The sequence below is a fragment of the Pinus tabuliformis genome, chromosome 7 (genome assembly GCF_031772625.1).
Source record: "Pinus tabuliformis cultivar Carrire ecotype Pingquan chromosome 7, CPIR1, whole genome shotgun sequence".
NCBI classification, from domain to species: domain Eukaryota; kingdom Viridiplantae; phylum Streptophyta; class Pinopsida; order Pinales; family Pinaceae; genus Pinus; species Pinus tabuliformis.
In genome coordinates this window covers 1,378,230,938-1,378,254,886 of record NC_142293.1, presented here as the reverse complement: position 1 = coordinate 1,378,254,886, position 23,949 = coordinate 1,378,230,938, and the positions used below count along the sequence as shown (strand labels likewise).

Sequence of the window (23,949 nt, the reverse complement as noted above, 5' to 3'; positions counted from 1 at the left end):
GCTTTCTCGGCTGTCTCGGCTATTCCCGATAGTTTCATCTGTTCCCGACAGTTCCGGCTTCTGTCCTCTGTGTCAGCTTTCCCAGCTGTTGCGCTGATCCTCCCAGCACTATCTCTGCCTCTCTGCTTCTGTATTCACTGCCCCTTAGCTGTAACTCTGATCACTCTCTCGACTTCCTCAGCAAACCTTGCCCCAGAAAGTCGAAATCTTGAGTGTGTTCTCCAAGTGACCCTCAAGCCTCCTCTTATACTTTTCTCGTTGACAAATCAATGGACGAGATTAAGTTCCTAATCAACGGCTAAGATTAGATCTGGCTTGATCCATTACTTTTGGACCATTCTAACAAAGTTTTATATTAATTCACATTAATATTTTATTTTCCTTAAGTTTAGACTTAGGGACTCCATTAAAAATATTAATTATTTTAATATCTCCCAAACTGTTTAGAATATGCCCAAACCCTTTCTGGGTATTGGAGATCTCATGTGCCTTAGCCTCTCCACCAATTTTCGTGGCTAGAGCACATCCAATGCTACCCCAAATCAACACGAATTAGGGCTTCTTCAAGCCTGAGATTAGGGCCTCTTCTAGGCCTCCTTATTGCTGTGAATAGGGCTACTAAACTGAGTCTAAAACTCCCTTTTAGACCTGCGGCTAGTCTTCTTAGGACAACAGATTAGAGTCATTACTGGACCTGTGATAAGGGCTTTAGAACAACAACATAAAACACTTGTTTGCACTGCGGTTAGGGCTTGTTAAGGGCCTCCCCTTGCTGCATCCAAACCCTTAATGAATGCAGCCTAGGACAACGTATTAGGGCTAAGGTTTAGTTGTAGTTAGATCTCCTTTAGGGCTGAGATAAGGGTACCTCCTTGCCTGCGTTAAAGTAGCTTCCTTTGCTGTGTATAAGTGTCCCTTCTTGTTGCGTATATACCCTCATGGATTGCGGCCTAGGGAAACCTTAAGTGCTACAGCTAGGAGACTGCGTTTAGGGTTAGGGCAGTAGCCAGATCTCTGTGTTTAGGACTCTTCCTTACTGCGGCTAGGGTAAGGATGGATCCCTTCCTTTAGGATTGCGTATGGTAGCCTTTTAGGACAACGATGTTAAGGCTTCTTCCATGGTTGCGTTAGGCTTCTTCATGACAACATGATTTGATCTTCATTAGGGCAGCGTAGAGCCTTCTCTCCCATGACTGCATCTAGATCTAGGGCATCTCCTCTTAGGGCAGTGTATCATCTTAAGATCTCTCCTCCCACCAAAACCCAAAGACAAGTGGAGAGGAAGAGATCACAAGAGGTGTGTGTCAAATGACTTGCAAGCCACCTCTTTTTATAGTAAAACGTTGAGGATAGATGGGGGCAATTTGGTTGCTGGCTGACCTTGACGAATTGTCACATAACACAAATAAATTCATATCTCCATGAATACATGTCGGAATCAGATGATCTTTAGATCAATCCTACACCTCTGGACGAGAGGAATCCAAGAAAATTATCAATTGCCATAAATAAGAAGACCCACATGGAGTTTTGAACCTAGTTGCCAATTTTAACATGTTTTTATTGTTTGCTTTGCATAGCACTATTTTTCGTAGTTTGGAACGTTACCAAAGGCCTTAGGGATGGTCACATTGGACTAGGGACAAGGGATAACCTCCCAAGTGAAGTGTGGGAATTAGGATACAACAAAGAGCAGTTTGTAATTTTCCAAACTAGGGAAAATAGTGCTAGGCAAAGTGGACAATAAAAACCATAAAATTAAATCAGACCATCAGACCACAAAATTGGCAACCAAACTGCGTTGTCTACTCATTTTATTAAATGGGAAGAGGTGTACAACAAGGTGTTGGAATGTGTGCACCTGGGATTGCTATAGGCAAGCTAGCAAAAGCCCAAAATGAACAATGGAACACCCTCCTCAAATATGTTGGTAATCTGGCCCAAAAGTTGTGCTGTCACTGCCCAAAAAGGTGTTGTTGCCCGAAATGATCTGTTGTTAGAGCCTTCCCTGTTGCTCAGAAAATTATGGGAAATTAATCCTAGCCTCTACGCAAGAAACCTAGAATAACCCACAAAGGAATTGGCCAAATGTTGACCTTAGAATTTTGGCCCAAATTCCCCTTAGCTCCTCTAGCTGCTAGTTGAGTTGGGACCCCTGTTTGAACCCTTAAATCTACCCAGAAAATTCTATAAAATTAGGAGTGTGATCCTTGCCCAAAACCTAGAAAGTGTTTCCCTTGGTTCCAACCTTTCAAAATTGACCCTTCACAGCTTGGCCCTCCTCCAATTTCGAATTCTGTTGCCGTGATTGATCCTGTCAATCTCTGCTCTCCCAACTCCAACAATCCTCCTCAAATGACCCTCCAAATGATCTCCCAACACCCCAGCCCCAAACTCCCTCGGATGGTGCTGCCCCAAAGAGTCTCACTCCAGTGACTGCGTAGTCATGGAGGAGATGATGTAGTCCTGCATGTTATGAAATGAGAGTTGCATGTAGGATGGCCCTCTTGTTTGTAGCCGCCCTCTATACTGCTGAAAATGATGAAAGGATGCTCATGTCTCCCCAACTTCTTGGAGTGCCTCACGCTGTGACTGCGCAATCACCGTGCTGCTGTAACTCCCCTTACTGTCGGTATTTGAATTACAGTTGTTGTAACTCGTCTCCCTACTACTTCTACGCATTGAGATGAAGAAGAACTCCCTCCTAGGGCTGGCACTCGAAGTCCACCAAAGCAAGGGTTGAGATCTCCGCTCGGAGACACTCGTGTGCTAAACAACACAGTAACCCGGCTAAGCAGCTCGAGCAACTAAGATTGAGTTCAATATGTCAAAAGATAAGATGCTGAAATGAGGAGAGTTGCCTTCCTTATATAGATTTCGTGGAGCACTTTTCCCTCCATTTTCCCTCCATTGTGGGTCCCTCACTTAACCATCGATTTCCCCTCCATGCAAATCAAACTAGGGAATGCGTATTCTCCTAGTGTGGGTGGCCTCCACGTACAAATTAACTACATTGAAATAACTTCTACTAAGTCTAGCCTCCTAATAAAATCGAATGGGCCCCATCACCTCCAAAATTGGCCCCAAAATATAGAAATTAATCCTGTTCCAAAATAATTTAGGAAGGGATATTACACAGTCAATCATCCAGCTCAACCCGTGATTCATGTTAGAAGGCCCTTAACATTAAATGAAAGCACATGTTTACAGAAATGGTTAGTGTACCTTCTAATAGATGAGTCCCCTTCCTTCAAGAAGTATGCTAGGTGGGGAAGAAAGCATTGACTGGACATATGTGTAGAGCTTTGAGGCATAGCTATATGTTGATCATGCACAGGACTGCTGGCTGGCAGGCTGATCAAATGGGAGAAAAAACTTCTCTTAGGGGTTACCCACTTAAGTGGGTAACAGTCCTGACCCCTTAGTGCTTGGACAGGTGGAGTGTTATGTTCAATTTTCACAGTTGCAATGGTCCCTTTTGGCTACCAATGGACATTGATATATTTTTCTTTCAGTTACCGGAATTGGCTAGGCAAGGTGCCGATCCAATACCTGGTACAGATCAGAATCAGGAACCGTGGCGCGGTTTTGGATTCTCTTTATGTTTTTCACTGAAAACCATTTCAGGTCACCGTAAATGGATACAGAATATCAGAATCAATTTCCAGTCATAGAAAATGGATTTGGCATTAAACAAATCAGTCAAAGTAGACAAGATTTTCATGTTTATGATTTTGGACTCTTGGAGCTTTCCAGATAAGCTCAGCTTTTGTAATTTTGACATTTATCATTATGAAATATTATGATATTAATATATGAAGTAATGAATATGCTATGGTGTACTTTCTGATTTTGATACTGATTTTGTAAAAATAATGGATTTTGTTTATTCTTTACAATGTAGAAATCTGGAATTCTGACTATGTACGATATTACTTTTATGATATTAATCATTGATGTGTAATTATGTTGCCTGAAATCTGAAATATGTATGACTGTGATGTCATTGTTACATAAATGATGCAGCGATCTGAAATTCTGATTTTGTATCCTGTTAAGAGTCTAGAATTTTGACTTTTTCTAATGTTTTTCCTAAGTTATTTCGTATAATAATTTTATGATTTTGTAAAATGTATGGATTTTGTTTAAACTTCACAATGTAGAAATCTGGAATTCTGACTATGTATGATATTACATTCGTGATATTGATCATTGATGTATAATTATGTTGCCTGAAATCTGAAATATGTATGACTATGATGTCATTGTTACATATATGATGCAGCAATCTGAATTCTGATTTTGTATAATGTAAGAGTCTAGAATTTTGACTTTTTCTAATAGTTTTTCCTAAGTTATTTCATATAAATATAATCTTATAATTTTTTAAGGGTGCTGATTTGCCAATTCCGAAATTTGAGATGGCTACCATACCTGCACCAAAATATTTTGCCGGTTCCAATGAGTACTCATGAATTGTGTAACCTTTCTTTGTTTGATAAACATGCTCTATAATTGCATGTGTTTCCAGGCTTCAGCAGTTGAACTACCCCACTGGTCAAAAGACTTGATACCTAATCTTTTACATTAAGAAATATAACATAATTATTCTGAAACTCACTTATCTCTGACTGCAACTTATTCACACAATCTGCATGACATTTATCTGAAAGCAATCTGCATGACATACTGTATGTAGCTAGCAGGGTCAATTGCTTTCAAAGTAATCGATCCTTTGACTAAAGTTTTGATATTAATTTGAAATCTTAGCGTAGATTTCTACTAAGAGAGTATTGGGCTGATCATTATTAAGATGAGCTTCTTCAATGTTCAGGGTGGACAAGCAGCAGCTACAAAGCTAGAGACGCATGTAGCCTTACTTGCTGCAAGACAGGTACTTCATTTCTCAAAATACACTTAAATATTGTGAACCCTGTGAACCGATACGCATAAAAAATGTTCTGGTTAGAATAATATAGCTTTACTGAAAGAACCTTTCTATCTATCCTTGAATGAACTTAATATCTGAAGGCAGGCCATGGATGATATTTAGAAGTATTAATGTCAGAAGTAGTTTTTTTAATCCATGTTTAAGCCTGGTTTTTATATGAACTTGCAGGGGTTTGCATGTGCTGCTTCAAGTTATGTTGCTCTTAGAAGCATGATGATGCTTCTTGGCCCATTGTATGCAGTTCTCACTCTTATACTCTTTTTTCTTTTTAATATTTCTACTAAAATTGCCAGAACAAAGAAATTACAAAAAAACTGTGAAGCAGGGGTACCCAAACCCAGGGGTGGGGTTCTCGTAGACATACCCGATTCACGCACCTAAGCACCAGAAACTGGTTCAGGTTCTTCTCAAACGCACCCTTTCCAAACCCAGTTCGGGTATGGAGAACCCGATACTCTGAAAATTAAAAATGGGTTCTTTCTTTGTGATGGGTACTTGGTACCCCGTAAAAGGGTGTGTGGTTCCCTGAAAATGGGTACTCACTGCCCCATAAACAGGTGTGTGGTTCCATTCGCTGAAGAGAAACAGGTTGGGACCAAAGAAGGCTAAGAACACTATATACATTCATAGCACACTTCGTGTCATATCTCGGAAAGACCTAGGGTACAAGGAGGGTCCTTTCAAGAGATGGGACCAATACACAAATGATGTTGCATGTGTGGACGAGGAGATACAACCAGATGGTCTTATTGAGCTACCTCCAGTTGCTATGGATGAGTAGGAGCCTCCAGATGAGAGTGATCCCTCCCTAGAGAGCCTGTTGACTAATGAGCTTAGTGATGTTGATCATGATGACATGGATGTTGATGAGTGATGACATGGCTTGAGGAAGCCAAATCAGTTATCTTGAGACTTGTTCATTGTTCAGTTTCACTTTTTTTTTTGGAATTTTCTATTTCATGTGTGGAAATGCCTTAAGGAAAATTTTGAATGTAGTATGACAATGGAGTCTTGGACATATAATATATATCTATTATCATGATTCATATCTCTCTGCTTGATATTAAATTTGAAATTTCAATGTGAATGTTCAATGTTTTATTTTTCTTGTTGTAAATTGGAAGATTTCAAAATTGAAAATTCATAATTCAAATTACATATATATTATAATATATATAATATATAAACTATAATATAGTATATATTCTTGACGAACCCACGCACCCTATTTCAAAAAGTGGTGTGCCCGTCCCTGTCTCTGTTGGAGAATCTACTACTAGGGCAGCTAATCAAATACTTCTCCTTATCCTTGATAAAATCTTGTGAACTTATGTTATCTTCTTATTAATCTTTGTTAGATTCTTTTCATCGAACAGTTATCAAGAGCATAAACCATAAAGATAATGGACACAAATATAGGCTTCAAGCCTGAGCAAAACCCCTCCAAGGGGAAAACCCAAAAGAAATTCTTCTCTTCTTATAGAATCAATTCAAATGAGACTTCCAAGACCTAAAACTCTAGACCAAGACCTCCTCCAAGCACTAATTCATCCCTTCCAAGGAATCCTTAAGCAAGTCAAAGTATTCAAAGTCAACAAGAGTAAACCCTTCTTCAACCTGCTCCCAATCACAACTTCAGCCTTTACTTCAGACCTCATAAGAAGAGTCAGATTGATAAGCCATCTTTAAGCATCATTATCATAACCAACATTGTCAACATAGTAAGGCCTTAACTTGACAAGCTCTATTTATATTAGAGCATAATGCTGGGAAGTTTTATGTGAGACACCACACTACCTCTTCAAGGTACATGCCCCATCCGGATGTTTACTAGGTATGTAGGACTATTCTTATCCTGAATTCTCAATCCTCAAAGAATATTGGTTCTCTTCGACCACCCTTGTCTTGGAAACCTATCCAATCCTCAAAGAGTGTTGGTCAACAAGACTACTTCCTATCTTGGATTCTATATCCTCAAGGATTATTAATCTTAGATTCTTATCCAATCCTCCATTCTCCTTCCTAGTGTCTTCACTAAGACTTACAGTTGTTAGTCTTGGTCTAGTGCATGACACATGGAGAATATGATGCTTTTAACATCACTCCTTCCCAACCTAGAGAGGAGATCCTTATTCCCTCTTGATTGGGGAATAGATCCTTGCTCCTTCTTAAAAATTTAAGGAGACTTCTTACTCCCTCTAAAGCATAGAGGAGATTCTTTTACTTCCTTTCAATTGGGAATCTTTCTAGTGTGTCTTCATCAATACATCAGCTACTAGACTTTTATGGAGATCTTCAAGTAGCTACATGGCTCCTCCTCTTCTTCGCATCTTCATCAAATAGAATTTTCATCTTCCTGAATGTAATGGAGCCAAAACTGTGACAGGATTCAGGCCATCAACCTTTCATATCACTTTCCTCTAGTCATCATCAACAAAGGCATTATATTTAGCCAATCAAAGTAGAGCTTAATCATAGCTCCTTTTAGACATGAAAGTGATCTTCATCGTTCATATGAACATCGAGTTATCTCTTTGTACTGCTACCTATTAATCCCAAGATGATGTAAACATCTTGACCATACAATCCTTTAAGGATTACCAAAACTATCCACTCAATCCATGTATTCATTGAATTGAGTTCAAAACCAACAGTTGTAGATATATTTGCCTCAACTGCCATTATGTTTTTCTGCAATTTCCTTCTAGGTAGCAAACATATATATTGGCCAAATAACCAAAACCGAAGAATCTCATCCTGCCAAGAGTAGCCCGCTGTGGAATTTGGATCCGCCTACAATTTATTAATGAGTTGGGAGAGCAAAGGATGTGAAAACCATTCCTTGCGAGCCTCTTCAATCCACTCTGGAATGGGAAGAGAGATTGCTAGCAGGGTGCTTTCCTCCTCAAATTGGCGTGATAAAGCATCCGCTACGACATTTTCTCGCCCTTTCTTGTAAATTATCTCATAATCATATCCCAACATTTTGGCTAGCCATTTATTTTGTTGTGGCGAGGATAGGCGTTGCTCCAAAAAATATTTAAGGCTTTGATGGTCTGTGCGGATTTGGAAACGCCGCCCCAATAAGTATGGTCGCCAGGTATCCACTGCATGTAAGATGGCCATCATCTCCTTCTCATAGGTAGATTGTCCCAGATTTGTCCCACTTAGTTGTTGGCTAGTGAAGGCCAAGGGTTGACCTTCCTGCATTAAGACAACCCCAATACCCATACCTGAAGCATCACATTCAATCACAAAAGATTTGGTGAAGTTGGGTAGTGCCAATATGGGAGTGGAACACATGGCATGTTTGAGAGCTATAAATGCTTGTTGCGCTTCATCATTCCAGAGGAATGAATTTTTCTTGAGAAGGTGAGTGAGGGGTCTAGCAATGCGACCATAATTGCGGACAAATTTGCGATAGTAGCCGGTGAGACCCAAAAATCCTCTCAAGCTCTTCAAGGTCTTTGGTTGAGGCCAATCCTGCATTGCTTGGATCTTTTTGGGATCCACCCTGACACCTTCACGCCCCACAATGTGGCCCAAATACTCAACTTCTTCCATGCCAAAAGAGCACTTGGACAATTTGACAAATAATTTATGCTTCCGGAGCAGTTGCAAGAGCAGATCTACATGATGAAGATGTTTTTCCCAGGGGAGGCTGTAGATGAGGATGTCATCAAAGAAAACAAGGACAAATTTTCTGAGATATGGTTTGAGCAGGTGATTCACGAGGCTCTGAAAAGTGGATGGGGCATTACAGAGACCAAATGGCATGACCAAGAATTCATAATGGCCTTCATGAGTTCGGAAAGCAGTCTTTGGAATGCCTACTTCTTTCATGCGATTTTGGTGATAGCTCGAGCGAAGGTCAAGCTCAGTAAAGAATTGAGCCCCATTTAGTTCATCTAGCAAATCATCAACAATCGGGATGGGAAATTTTTCTTTTACCGTCAGCTTGTTGAGGGCCCTGAAGTCTGGACACATACGCCATTCCCCATCTTTCTTGAGCACCATGACCACAGGCGATGAATAAGGACTAATGCTAGGACGAATGACACCGGCTTCTAGGAGTTCCTTGATGATTTTTTCAATTTCATTCTTTTGGGCGAAAGGATATCTATATGGGCGCACATTTGGTGGTTGTGCCCCTGGGACCAAAGTAATGCTATGATCATGTTCCCCTCTCGAGGGTGGAAGCTCATGAGGCTTGTCAAAGACTTGCAGATGGTTGTTTAAGACCTGTTACATCTCAGGATGAATATGAAGAGAAGTGGGTTCGAAGGCCTGGATGGCATTAAATTGGGTTATAACTCCATGGTGGCCCTTTTTTAACAATTTTTCCATCCTATGCGAGCTGATGATAGAAGGAGCACCTGCCTGGAGTCCGCGGAGGGTATGTGTGTGGTTATTCTGCTTGAAGCTCATATATAACTCCTGGAAATCCATTGTGATTGGGCCGAGTGTGCGGAGCCATTCAGCACCCAAGATAATGTCACACCCACCCATGTTGATGGCAAACATGTGGGTCTTTAGGTGATAATCCCCCATTTGAAGTTTGACATTTTCACAGCGGCCTTCACATTTCATTGTCCCCCCATCAACAATCTGGACCTGGAAATTAGAGACTGCTCTGACAAAACAATGCACTGCTTCAGCGACTCTTTGATGGATAAAGTTATGTGTACTGCCACTATCAATCAAGACTACTATAGGGCGATGCTTAATAAAACCTCTGATTTTGAGAGTTTGGGGAGAAGAAATTCCTGCCAATGCATGAAGCGAGATAATTGGTTCTTCAGGTGTAGCTGGGAGGTCATTGTCCGGCTGGTTGTCCTCATCTTTCTCCTCTGGTTCCTCAAATGGTGGGGCTTCCTCAGATGAACTGTGATCAGTAGCATCAATTTGAAAGAATTTGGGTTCCTTGCATTTATGCCTCGGGGAGTATTTCTCATCACAGTAGTAACACAATCCTTGCTTTCTTCTTTCCACCATTTCTGCTGGTGACACCTTTTGAACCTTAAGTGTTTGGGTAGTGCTCGGAGCCTGGGTGGGGCGTCCCTTGGCTATGAAATTTGGACGAGTTGACTGGGCCGCTAACGCGCGTTCTACTTCACGAGCTATCTTGCAAGCTGCCAGCCATGAGACTGGGTGTTGTAGTCGGACGTGGGCTTGTATGGCGTCTTTGAGACCACTAATAAAACATTCCAAGTAGAATTCATCTGCTAGACCTCCTGTGCGGAAGGCTAATGCTTCAAAGGCTTTAATATATTCTTGCACTATGCCTGTCTGTCGGAGCTTAGTAAGATGACCCAAAAAGTTAGATTCATGGTCAAAGAAATCAGAAAGGGCTTTTGAGAATATCTGCCAAGTCAGTGGCATTGCATAGCAGTGTTGATGTCACTGCCACCATTCCCATCTTTCTTGGTGCAAATACAGGCTTCCCACACTTAGCTTAGTCGCATCATCTTTGATGTGATTCATTGTGAAATATTGCTCCATTTGTGCTAGCCATATGGCCGGATGAGAGCCATCAAATTTATACATGTCTAGCTTGGGTGGTCGAAGCTGGGACTGTTGGTGGTTTCCATAGAAGTGAAGAGAATGGCTAGACTCGCCCTCAAGGTTTTCATTAAAATCATATGCCTCCGATTGTGCCCCCGACTTGCCCTTTGTGATTGTGTCAGTTAAGGTCTGGATCTGCTTCATTAATGCCTCCAACTTTTGTTCAAGGGTGTCGATCTTCTCATTGGCCATAGCTTGAGCTCTGGTTTGTACCATGCACTGATCCGGTGCACTTGTCGTTATTGTGAAAAATTTGTTTGGGACCACTCGAAATTTTGACATTGACAAGTGAATGGTACCACCTTGCTTAGCCTGTCGACCTGATTCTTATGGGCTAAGTCTCCTATAAGCGTCCCGAGAGGGTCTTAGACTTTTTTTTTTGTTTACTCCGAAAGGAGTTTTACTCCTCGCTTAGGAATACTGCAGTAGCCGATTCCCAGAAAAGTTAATTCTGCCCAATGTCCTGCGAGAATCATGCCCAGGTATAGGAGCCACACAAATAGTCAGATCTGTCGGCGAAACCCTCAACTACAGAGTATGAGTAGGAATGTGGCAGTGATCGAACCCCTGTTGCTAGATCTGAATGGCGGATTTGATTGTTGCGACTGCTACAGAACCCAAACTGCTAGATCTGATAGATCTGATTGGCGAATCTGATAGATCTGAATGGCGGATCTGAGAGATCTGAATGGCGAAACTAATTGTTGTGGCTGCGATAGAACCCAACCTGCTAGATCTGATCTGGCAAAGATGATGCGTGATCTAGAGAGAGACAAGGGAACTATGGTCTCAAGGAGTGTCAGGTGCTACAGATCGCAATATACATAAGGGTCCGACAGTAGTACTCGGCCCAATCTTTCAGGGCACTAACCAAGGAGGATCAACCGTACCCTTAGCCGTACAACCCGACTACCCTATCGTACGCGCGAGTAATCTCCCCGAGTGCTGTTCTCGGTGTACTGTAGCAGCAAGACGGCCGACGGTTTATCTATGGTGAGGTTTCAAGAGAGCCTAGGGGGCTTCTAATATACCCAGAGGGTACTTGGAAGATAGTCCGTGCGCGGTTCTGTCTAATGCGCTACTACTCGAAGGGGTACCCACAAGGGCTATAAGGGAGTCTAACAAGCGTGAACACCTCTTGTATTTCCTGCGTGCATGCCTCCCCAAATCCGTAGCTTTATGCGCTCAACGACAGATCCCGTGGTTTAAAGACGCTAGAACATGTCTCTAGCCAAAAAAAATTCTGCTAAAATGGAGATCCCACCGGCCCTAGAAAGTGTTCTGATACCACTTGTTATGCTCTTGACCTGCGAGAAGATACCATAATACCAAATATGCGAAGAAATATACCCAAAACTCAGAACAATAAGAAATAACAGCATGCATTTTATTATTCAGAAAGGAACACAATGTTCACTTGCCTCTTTGAGGGGGCAACCTCCAATAGAGTTGGGCTCAATTACAAAATAAGACATGACGCTCCTAAAGGGGAGTCTCTATCCTTTATATAGGATTCATACATGCAATACCATGGGTCAGTACCATGGTTCTTATTAATACCATCTATCTAATACCATGGCCCATTTGCAACTAATTGTGGTCCCTTCTTTAAATGCGGGTCAACCATTTACAATTATTAATATGGGATTTATTGACTCTTTAACTAACAATAACTATGACTCGACCCTATTACATAAATAAGGGGGTTAGGGTTGGACCCTAACATGGTCAATCCCTCTTAAAATGTCCCATACTCATTGCATCCAAAGCATGAATTGTGAAATTTCCTTGAAATGCAGCAACTTGAATTTCTTCTTCTAACTGATTAATTATGTGGTTTATTTTGTTATTGCAAAATAACGAATAAATCACACTATGATTTCTTCAGAATGAAAACGTTGTGGAAAATAAACTGGAAACTGAGAAATAGATGTGCACACACAATAAAATTGACACTGTTATTTTTGGACAAAAGTCCCTGGAAAAACACAATGTGGGAAAACCGGTGTAGCAGATGAGGTTTTTATTATTATTATGCAGCAGTGAAATCTAAGTACAAAAATCAAGATGCCAAACTGGCAATCCTTAGCAAAATAATCTGGCCAAAAATTAGTGAGACAATTTTTGTCTCACTCGACACTAATCTCAGCTCTGAAACTAGCTCAAATTGGCTGCTTGAACACCCTTGCATCAACTTCTGCGCATGCCAATTTGTACTGCCTCTGGAACTGCTCTGATGTTGTCGTTCTGCCCAACTTAGCCTCCAGAAATGATTTGCTTGGCCTTTTGGAATATCTCCTGCCCTCCATCAACTGAATTGCCCTCTCCTTTAGCTAAATCGAACTCCCTTTGATGCTGCTTACACAGACCCTCTGCAGCCTCACTGAGGAAAACTCAACCCCTTTGCTGTTGACTCTCTGGCACTGGTAATCTCCACCAGAATCACTATCTTTGCTCCCTCTTGCCTTTGTGTCCCTTTTGGCTTGAACTCTTCTTCCTTGTTCGACCTCTGCAGCTGGATAACTCAATCTGCCAAGGAACACGCTCTCCACAATGTGCTCAAGTGTATCTTCCCTTCTACTCATTGAGTTGCTCTTATAATCTCTCGTTGGTGAACCAATTGCCATGATTAGATCTCCATCAATGGCTGAGATCATCTCAAACTCAATTCGTGTGAGTTTTTAGAGCATTCTCACCTTTCCCTGATTAATTAACTAATTTTCCCAAGTTAGACTTAGCAAAAATTTAAATAATGGTTAATTAATTTAATTAAGGTGTTTCACAAGCTTATCTCGCAAAACTTTTTTTGGGTTTTGAAGATCTCGTGTCCTTAGCCTCTTTGACACAAATCGAAACTAGAATGCTTGTCTGATGTTACAAAAACTAACACTCCCTCTTAGCAAGGAAGGTGTTTTGTCTTCTACCGTAACATGTTTCCTCATACTGTTGATGTCTGACATTTGTAACAACCTGTCACTATCCATCAAGCTATTGCACATACTTTGATTCATCTGCTAACCCTTTAGCTAAACCATCCTGCATTTGCGCTGTTGTTGACACTGCATTGTGCCACCCTACATTGCTGCCAACTCTGCTCTATGTTGCAACTGATCTCATGCTGCTACTACTGCAACTACTGCAATTGAGAACCAAATCCCAACAATTGGCTCTGCAATTGTCCACTGAGTCTCTAACTACAACTAGTTCTGCTATGTCTACTGAGTAATTGTATGTGCCCAACTGTCATTGCGCCCCTTAGTAACTGACTGCTACTAGCTCTGCAATTGTCCCTCAGAATTTGATTGTGCTTGATGAACATCCAACTATAACTGAAAATTGTGGCCCCCCTGTAGCAAAGGTGATGGTCCTGTTGCAACAACTGGAACCGATCTAACTAATCTCCTTGTTGCATCTGCATTGAACCCTGCCCCTCCTGATATGCAAGAGAATCAAAATCCACCTCCTAGAGCTGGTGTCCCATTATCTCCTTTTGAGCCTCACCCCTGGCTGGGACCCTTCTTCGCTTTGCAACTCGCAATAGACACCTCGCACTTCCTCCGGCACCTGTCTCCAACAACTAGAAGTCGATCTGTTGTCCAGATTTGCATTCTGGCTAACTTGAATGGACTTCTATGGAAATCTTGTATGATAATCTCTAGAAAGTTGCAAAATCTACGAAGCTCAATTAAACTTGAGATTGAATCCAGAAATCTCCTTCTCTTCCCTACTTGGCCTTGCTTTTGCTACTCACACTTCCCCAGGAAATGCACAGAATTACTACTGTGTACCTCTGGAAATCCTTCTCCAGCTCTCACTTTGCCCACTGCTTCCTACTGGGAAACTCGCTCAACCTTCCAGAAGTCCTTCTCCGGAATTTGGCACATGATCTACCGCTCCTGAAGCTTGCACTGGTTGACTGGAAAAACTACTACGACCTACTGCAACTGGAGATCATGGATCTCCTCCTAAAAGGGTCTGGAAACTCTGAGGAATTCTGAAAATTCTTGTGTGCTTTTCTCTTCCACCCGACACTGATCTACGACTGAAAAATCTATTGCAAATCAACTGCGCCCATATCTGCTCAACGAACTGACTGATCTTCTCACCGGAATTGCTTCTTGGTAAATCCACTGCCTACAAATCTCTGCTACTGAAGCTATTCGAATTTTTTGCTGGTTGCAACTGAAAATCGAATCCATGCCTTCGCAATTCACACTACCAATTGGCCTCTACATAGATATGGAAAATCATGTTGCAGAACTCCCTTTGCCCCTGAACAAATTCTCCTTCTCTATTCTGAGCTTCTGATATGTGTTCAAAATTGCTCTAATACCATCTGAAATTTCCTTGAAATGCAACACTGAAATTTATTCTTCTAATTGATTAATTATGCAGTTTATTTTGTTACGGCAAAATACCGAATAAATCACACCGCAATTTCTTCACAATAAAAACGTTGTGGAAAATAAACTCGAAACTGAGAAATAGATGCACACACACAAAATAAAATTGACACCATTATTTTTGGACAAAAGTCCCTAGAAAAACCCAATGTGGGAAAACCAGTGCAACAGATTAGGGTTTTATTATTATCATGTAGCAATGAATCTGAGTACAAAAATTAGGATGCAAAAATGGCAATCCTTAGCAAAATAATCTGGCCAAAAATTAGTGAAACAATTTTTCTCACCCGTCATTGATCTTAGCTCTGAAACTGGCTCAAATTGGTTGCTCGAAGACCCCTGTGTTAGCTTCTACACAGGCCAATACGTATTGCCTCTGGAACTGCTATGATGTTGTTGTTCTGCCCAACTTAGCCTCTGGAAATGATTTTCTTGGCCTTCTGGAATTTCTCCTGGCCTCTATAAACTGAATCATCCTCTCCTTCAGCTAAATCAAACTCCCTTTGAAGCTGCTTGTGCAGGCCTTGTGCAGCCTCACTAAGGAAAACTCAACCCTCTTGTTTCTAATTCTTCGGTGCTAGAAATCTCCACTGGAATGACTGTCTCTACTCCCTCTTGCCTCTATGTCCCTTCTGGCTCAAACTCTTCTTCCCTGCTCGACCTCTGTAGCTGGATAGTCTGATCTGCCAAGGAACACGTTCTCCACAATGTGCTCAAGTGTATCTTCCCTTCTACCCATCGAGTTGCTCTTATAATCTCTCATTGGTGAACCAATGTCCATGACTAGATCTCCATCAACAATGAAGATCATCTCAAACTCAATCTGTGTGAGTTTCTAGAGCATAATCACATTTCCTTAATTAATTACTACTAATTACCCAGTTTTCCTAAGCTAGACTTAGGAAAAATTTAATGATGGTTAATTAATTTAATTAAGGTGTATTGCAAGCTTATCTCGCGAAACGTTTTCTAGGTTTTGAAGATCTCGTGCTCTTAGCCTCTCTGACACAAATCGAGACGAGAACACATGTTTGATGCTACAAAAACTAACATGAAGCTTGGACATATCTGGTTTCCCTTTGAACTTTCCAAACTTTCCTTTCTTCTTCTTCTTGGACTTTACAATAAAGGCTTAAGACTTCTCATTTGATTCAATGTCATCCTTTGCCTTTATCCTTATTTCTTCCAAGATACATTGGACCCATAGTTCATCAAAAGGAGTTATTATAGATCTAACCTGAAAATATATGAGAAATAGAAATAAACCCAAGAATAACAAGATCTGAATATAGATAGAAATGCTTCACTTTATTAATCAAACCCTTAAGGTATGGCAACACCATACATTCACTCCTTAAGGAAGGAGAACACTCCACAAGCCATATGCCTGTTCATACAATATTCCTTGACATCTCTCAATGGGGAGTCTCCAGCCTCTATATAGGCCTCATACATACAATACCATGGGTCATTACCATGGTTCCCTCAATACCATTTATCTAATACCATGGGCCCATTACATTATTACTAACTACTTGTGGTCCCTTACATGATACAGGTTAACCACCTTATTTATTACTATGGCCCATCCCATTATTACATTATTCCCTTGGCTCCCTTTGTACCCAATATTATCCCCCTAGGTATACTACAGGAGTGGTGTCATTTCTTGAGTAGACACTAGTTACAAAACTACTGCATTAAGGTGGCAAATCATTTAGTACACAAATGGTCATTTCAGAATCGGAAACGACTTCCCCAAGCCCTTGCAACTGGTCCCTTATTTGTGAGATCCTCATAAGATAAGTGGCCATGTCTTCATCCTTTGACTTCCTTATTCTATATTGTTGATTTCTCAAGGATATCATCTGACCTGATGTACTTATAGAGTACAACTTCACCAACTTATCATAGATTGCTTTAGATGACTTCAAATCAACAACAAAGGGAATGAGATGATCGTTTATGGATTCAGTAAGAATCCTCTATAACTTAACCAAGAACATATTCCATGACCTCATTTTTTGTGAGTATCAAATCAATCCTCTTCTTCCATTCTAGGAAGTTCGCTGACCCAACGAGTTTGTTGCTTTCCTTGCAAAATGTAGCCATTCGATCTGTAGATTGAGACGTGGAGCACACAATGGTACTTGTTGTGAAAATTCCTTGAAATGCAGTAATTAATTCTCCTAACTGATTATTCAATTTATTAATTTTCTTATTTATATCAAATTAATGACATTGCAATTTCTTCACAAAATAAAATACTGCGGAAGCAAAAACAGGAACTTAGAAATGCTAGCGCACACATAAAAATTGACATCGTTACTTTTGGACGAAAGTCCCCAGAAAAACCCAGTATGGGAAAACCAGTGTAGCGGTGAGGGTTTTTATTATTATGCAGCAGCAAAAATTTTGAGTACAATAAAATGTCACCAAATTGGTGATTCTATTTGAGAGAAATACTAGCAAAAATATTTGAGGGAATTTTACCCTCGCTCCAAGAAATCCCGACTCAGTCTGACCTCTGAAAAGCAAGTCGTCCAAACCCTTTGTGCAGGCCCTGCGTCACCTTTGCGCAGACCTTCACACACTTAGCCTGAAACTGATGCTAATCAAGACATCCTGTTTGTAGCTGACTGGGAAGATGTCTCTCCAACACTCTGGAAAATCCTCTTGACCACTAGATATGAAAATTTCATCTATTGAAGCAACTGGAAATTGTTCTCCTAACTGTAAATTAAAATATGCGGTTTATTTGCTACGACAAACGATGAATAAAATCACAACTACAATTTTCACCATAAAAATACTGTGGAAAATAAAATACTGGAAATTGAAAAATTCTAACACACACATAAAAATTTTGACATAGTTATTTTTTGGACAATTGTCTTTGAAAAACCCAATGTGGGAAAACCCGTGCAACAGATGAGGGTTTTATTATTATTTATCAGCAGCAATTCTGAGTACAATAAATTAGATGCTTCACTGGCAATCTAATCTAAGGCAAATATTGGCAAAATTATTGTGAGAATTTTCTCTCACCCCACAACTAATTTCTGCCATTGAAATTGCCTCCCTAGCCACACACTAAGCCTTCTACGCAGTGCTTACGAAGAATCTCTGGAGATTTTGGTCTTCCTCTCACTGCACTCCCGAGATTGGACTACTTCCTCCTGGAAAGATGCTACCCTCCTCTACCACTTGCTACTCACCCTCTGGCTCTATCTTCTCTGTTGAATCTCTGCCACTAAGAAAATCGAATTGCCTGGGCAACTAAGTATCTGCACTGGTGTGTTCTCCATCACCACATCGATCCCTTCTTATATCTTCCTGTTGGGACTCCAACGGCCAAGATTAAATCTTAATCAATGGCTTAGATCATTTCTGGATCGATCCATGCGAGTTTCTAGATTATTCTCACCTTATCTCAATTAATATTAATTAATTAACCATATTCCCTAAGTTTAGACTTAGGAGATATTTAAAAAACTGCTAATAATCTAATTGAGACACTTCTAGGTGGAATTTCCAAAAACAGTTTTTGGGTTTTGGAGGTCTCATGCATTCTAGCCTCTCCACCAAATTTCGTTGCTAGAACACTTCCGATGCTACCAAAACTAACACTCCCTCTTAGCGAGGAATGTGTTCTAGTGTTGCATACCTTGCCACAACACTCTGTTTCTGTATCATTTCCTGTCATGCTGCTGATGTTTGGCTATTATTGCCCACCACCTACTGCGCAACTCTGATGCTGCATCTATGTTGCCGCTGACACTGCCATACTGTTGCCAACACTGCATTTACACTACAACTCCCTCTCATATGTTGCTACTGCAACTGCAACATCTGCAACTGAAAATTTGTCCCTGTTACTGGAACAGGTTCTCCACCATACCCATTTGTTCTCTGAAATAGACGAACTTAGCTTTGCCTAGAGCTTTTGTGAGTATGTCTACAACCTGCTCTCCTGTGGGAACATACTGTAGCTAGACCGCCCCACGCTGTACACAATCTCTGATGAAATGACATTGAATATCTATGTGCTTCGACCTATCATGAAACACTGGATTCTCAGAGAGCTTGATGCAACTCTGATTATCACAGTGGAATTTGGTCGCCTCCATCCTCTGCCTGAACAAGCTTACTAGTAGCTTCCAAAGCCATATAGCTTCACACGTAGCTATGCTTGTTGCCATGTATTCTGTAGAGCTCAAAGCTACCAACTTTTGCTTCCTGCTGCACCACGAAACCATCTCTGATCCAACGCTGAAGCAGTACTCGGATGTACTTTTCCTGTCTATTGAACTGCCTGCCCAATCTACATCTGTGAACCCACATAGTTTGATGTCATCCCCTCGGGTATATCTCAACCCATACTCGACTGTGCCGCGCACATACCTCAGAATATGCCTCGCTGCTGCCCAATGTACCCTCTTCAGCTCTACAATGAACTGACTGAGAGTATTGATTCCGAAGCAAATATTTGGCCTAGTGTTGACTAGATACATGAGAGACCCAATAAGTTGTCTATATAAGGTGCGATCGACATCCTTGTCTCTGGTGCATCTATCTTCTTCCAGTTGGTGATCATGGGCATAGACATGGCTCTACATGTTGAATTTTCTAAGTCTATCCATTAGAAAATTAATCTGTATTCTGTTGGTTTATTTTTTCTACTTGTAAATTCTGAACAAGTTATTTAAAACATTTAAATACCAAAATAAACACAATACAGTCACAACATCTACAGATCATCAACTGAAATAAAACAAGCACACAAGTGACACCGTTATTTTTGGACAAATCTCCCCGGGAAAACCCAATGCGGGAAAACTAGTGCAACTATTATGAGAGATTATTATTATGCAGTAATTCCTTGAGTACAACTGGGTGCCTAACTTGCTCACCCGACAGGGAAAAATACATGGAAGCAATAGCTCTATATTTGGAAACAGGTATTTAGAAAACCTGTGCCACGAAACCCTCTCCGCACAACTGAAGCTCAGTGCCAACATTGGCCCTTCTGGCCTCTGCGTCAGCCCCAGGACCCTCTGCGTCAACCCTTTGAGGCATTGCGCAGCCTCTGGGACCCTTTGCGTCACTCCAACAGCTTTTGCGTGGATGACGCAATCCCTCTAGCCTCTGCGTTGTCTTTGTTGGGCTCTGCGTGGCCTGAACTTGCTGCTCCTCTCGCTCTCCCTGCTTTTGCGCTGGTCTCTCAGCGCTGTCTCTGCCTATCTATACAGTACTCACTGCAACCCGCCGCTGATCACTGATTCACTTTTGCTTCGCAGCCCTGCTCTAGCAAAATGAATGACTGATCACTCTGGTGTGTTCTCCAACTGACCCTCAAGCCTCCTCTTATACTTTTCCTGTTGGTCCTTCAACGACCAAGATTAAATCTCTAATCAATGGCTAAGATTATATTTGGTTTGATCCATGACTTTTGGAACCTTCTAACCCAGTTTCATATTAATACCCATTAATATTTTATTTTTCCTAAGTTTAGACTTAGGAACTCCATTAAAAATATTAATTATTTTAATATCTCTGAAACCGGGTACAATTTGTTCAAACCACTTTTGGGTCTTGGAGATTTCATTTGCTTTAGTCTCTCCACCAATTTTCATCGCTAGAACACATCCGATGCTACCCCAAATCAACACTCCCTCTTAGTGAGGATTGTGCTTTAGTAATACTTCTCACTGAGCATCTCTCTGATTATATGGCACCGGTACCTGTGCTGATGCTAGGCCTCCGCTCCTAACATCCTCTGCACTGCTGCATCTTGTACTACTGCCCATGGTCCTGCCACTGCCACTGCTGCATCTGTACGACAACTCCCTCTGCATCTGTGTTGTTGCTGGTCCATCCTCCTGGCACTGTATCTGCACTACGACCCACTCTCATCATTCTGCATCGTGCTACTGCCAACTGCTACTGCACTGCAACTTAGTTACTGAGAAGTAAGTAACTGATCTACCCAACTTCTGACATCCTTGTCAGGCTAGAAATACTCTCGATGTTGAAGCTCCCTCTACCGCTAACAAGTGCTCCCTCTACTGACCTCTGCGCTGTTGCAACAACTCCCTGCATCTCGCACCGTTGCACACCTCTCTGTGCCATCCTGCATTGGTGCAACACTCTCGTGCCTCTCGCACTGTTGCAGCCTGCTAGCCTTGCACTACCCGGGGACTCCTGCATTGTAGCACTCTCTGCCGCTTCATCCGCATTCGTCTCTAGCAACATCCGCTTGTCCTGCTACTCTCTCTTCGGGGCTCCCATAGCAAGGTATAATCCAAGAGGTTGGGTACCTCAAGGATCCTGCCCCTTATTGCCTATAGTCTTCCTGACTACAGCTCGATGTCTCCCCACTTCTTCTCAAGTGGCACATGAGCACTCATGGCACAATTGTCATCCTCCTCGACTTCTCTCTTTGCCTTCGCTGGCGCTACCTTCGAGTCAGAAGCCTCTCCTTTACTCTTCTTCCTCGGACACGGGTTCGCATAGTGACCCTATTCCCCACAATGGAAGCACTTGACCTTGGAGAGGTCCTTCTTCTTCCTCCTCTCTTGCTTTCCCACAGATGCCAAAGCCACGTCCTCTTCCTCTTCCTTCTTGATCCTGACCCCTTTGCTGCTACTCCCTATCTTGGTTAGCCGTCTGATCTCTTCTTGACGAAGAGCCGCCCACAGTTCTTCCCAATCCAGAAGACTTGCCCTGCCCAGTATGCTCTAGACAAATGTCTCCCAATCCTCAGAGACTGTGTTAAGTGCGGCCCTTACCGTCAACTCCTGATCCAACATGGCCCCTATGGAAGTCAGTTGGTCACGGATCTCCTTCAACCAACCGAGGAAGACATCTATCTACTCTCCCTTCTGCATCTGGTATGACCTTAGCTGATTCTCCAGGAGCATCTTCCTCTGCATGGAAGTACGCTGGTACAATGTCTTCAAAGTGTCCCACATCTCATTTGCTGTTTCCTTCTCGACAATATGTGGGACCACATGATCCTTGACCCCATCAAGGATGATGCACTTTGCCTTAGCCATTGCCTCCTCGTACCTTTCATTAGCTACCAGGTCAATTGGGATAGCCATTACTCTCAAGGTGAAGCCCTTGATACGATGTCTGTCTAGAATGGATAAGATCCTGGCCTTCCAGACCACAAAGTTGGATGCTCCGTCCAGCCTGTCCTGATCTCTCAGCCCATTCATGGCCATCTCTCTTGCTCTTCTTTGTTGACTCCTCCGAGTCTCTCTACTTCTCGCCTGCAAGTTCTCGCTTCGACTCCTGCTGAGTCTCTCTACTTCCTGTCTAGAAGTTCTCGGTTCGACTCCTCCGAGTCTCTCTACTTGCTGTTTGGAAGTTCTCTTCTGGACTCCCTCTGAGTCCCGATTTCCCTCCTAGAAATCCTTCTGCCAATTGTTAAGTTTCCCCTCTCCAATCGTCTGTGCAACTGCAACATTGATCCGGATTCCTTGGCTAGAAATCTGCCTCGGCAACAACTTCATCTACCTTGGTCTTGCCCTGTTAGGTACTGTTCTGACCACAGTACCCCATGAGTTTCGCTCCCGCAAATTTCCCACGACTTCCTTCACCCCAGCAACTGAAGGACTGAGCCTCTAGGCTCTGCGCAATCCCGGCTACAGCAAAACTAGCTCCCTCAGCCACTGCGTCAACCCTCCAGGTCTCTGCGTGGCTCTGCGTGAGCCTCTCTCTGTCCTCCTCAGCCTCTGCACTGGCCTGTCTTTGGCCCGGACTGATGACGCAGTCCCTCTGCGTCAATCCTTCCTCTGTTGCTTCTGCAAGGATCAGCTACTATCACTCAGGATAGTTGATTCTACTGTAAATGCTTTGCTCAGCTGATGCCTTCAGTTCTCCTGTGATCTGCAACCACCCTTTGATACCATGTTGAATTTTCTAAGTCTATCCGTTAGAAAATTAATCTGTATTTTGCTGGTTTATTTCTTCTACTTGTAAATTCTGAACAAGTTATTTAAAACATTTAAATACCAAAATAAACACAATACAGTCACAACATCTACAAATCATCAACTGAAAGAAACAAGCACACAAGTGACACCGTTATTTTTGGATAAATGTCCCCGGAAAAACCCAATGCGGGAAAATCGGTGCAACTATTCTGAGAGTTTATTATAATGCAGTATTTCCTTGAGTACAACTAGGTGCCTAACCGGCTCACTCGACAAAGAAAAATACACGGCAACAATAGTTCTATATTCGAAAACAGGTATTCAGAAAACTTGTCCCACGAAACCCTCTCTGACATAACTGAAGCTTAGCGCTGGCCCTTCTGGCCTTTACGTCAGCCTCCTGCTAATCTGTGTCAGCCCCAGGATGCTCTGCGTCAGCCCTCTGAGGCACTGTGCAGCCTCTGAGACCCTCGCCGTCACTCCAACAGCTTCTGCGTGGATGACGTAGTCCCTCTGGCCTCTGCACTGTCTTTGCTAGGGTCTGCGTGGCCTAAACTGGCTATTGCTCTCGCTCTCCCAGCTTCTGCACTGGTCTCTTAGTACTTTCTCTACCTCTCTGTCTAGTACTCATTGCCCCTCGCTGTTGATCATTGATTCACTTTTGTTTAGCAACCCCGCTCTAGCAAAATGAATGACTGATCACTCTGGTGTGTTCTCCAACTGACTCTCAAGCCTCCTCTTATACTTTTCCTGTTGGTCCTTCAACGACCGAGATTAAATCTCTAATCAACGGCTAAGATTAGATTTGGCTTGATCCATGACTTTTAGAACCTTCTCACCCAGTTTTATATTAATACCCATTAATATTTTATTTTTCCTAAGTTTAGACTTGGGAACTCCATTAAAAATATGAATTATTTAATATCTCCCAAATCGGGTAAAATATGTCCAAATCATTTCTGGGTCTTGGAGATCTTTTGTGCTTTAGCCTCTCCACCAATTTCCATGGCTAGAGCACATCCGATGCTACCCCAAATCAACACTACAATCCTGCATTTTGAACCTTCGCAGAATGTTTGTAGCATAT

General features: G+C 42.0%; 1 protein-coding gene across 1 annotated transcript in view; it reads left to right on the top strand.

Moving 5' to 3' along the window:
- The window catches only part of LOC149252760 (uncharacterized), a 261,286-nt gene that overhangs the window by 226,655 nt on the left and 10,682 nt on the right, over nt 1-23,949 (top strand). Inside the window, exons 9-10 of the mRNA XM_089459804.1 lie at nt 4,835-4,894; nt 5,120-5,184. Of these exons, the coding sequence (XP_089315930.1) occupies nt 4,835-4,894; nt 5,120-5,184 (125 nt within the window). The remainder of the gene's footprint in view (nt 1-4,834; nt 4,895-5,119; nt 5,185-23,949) is intronic.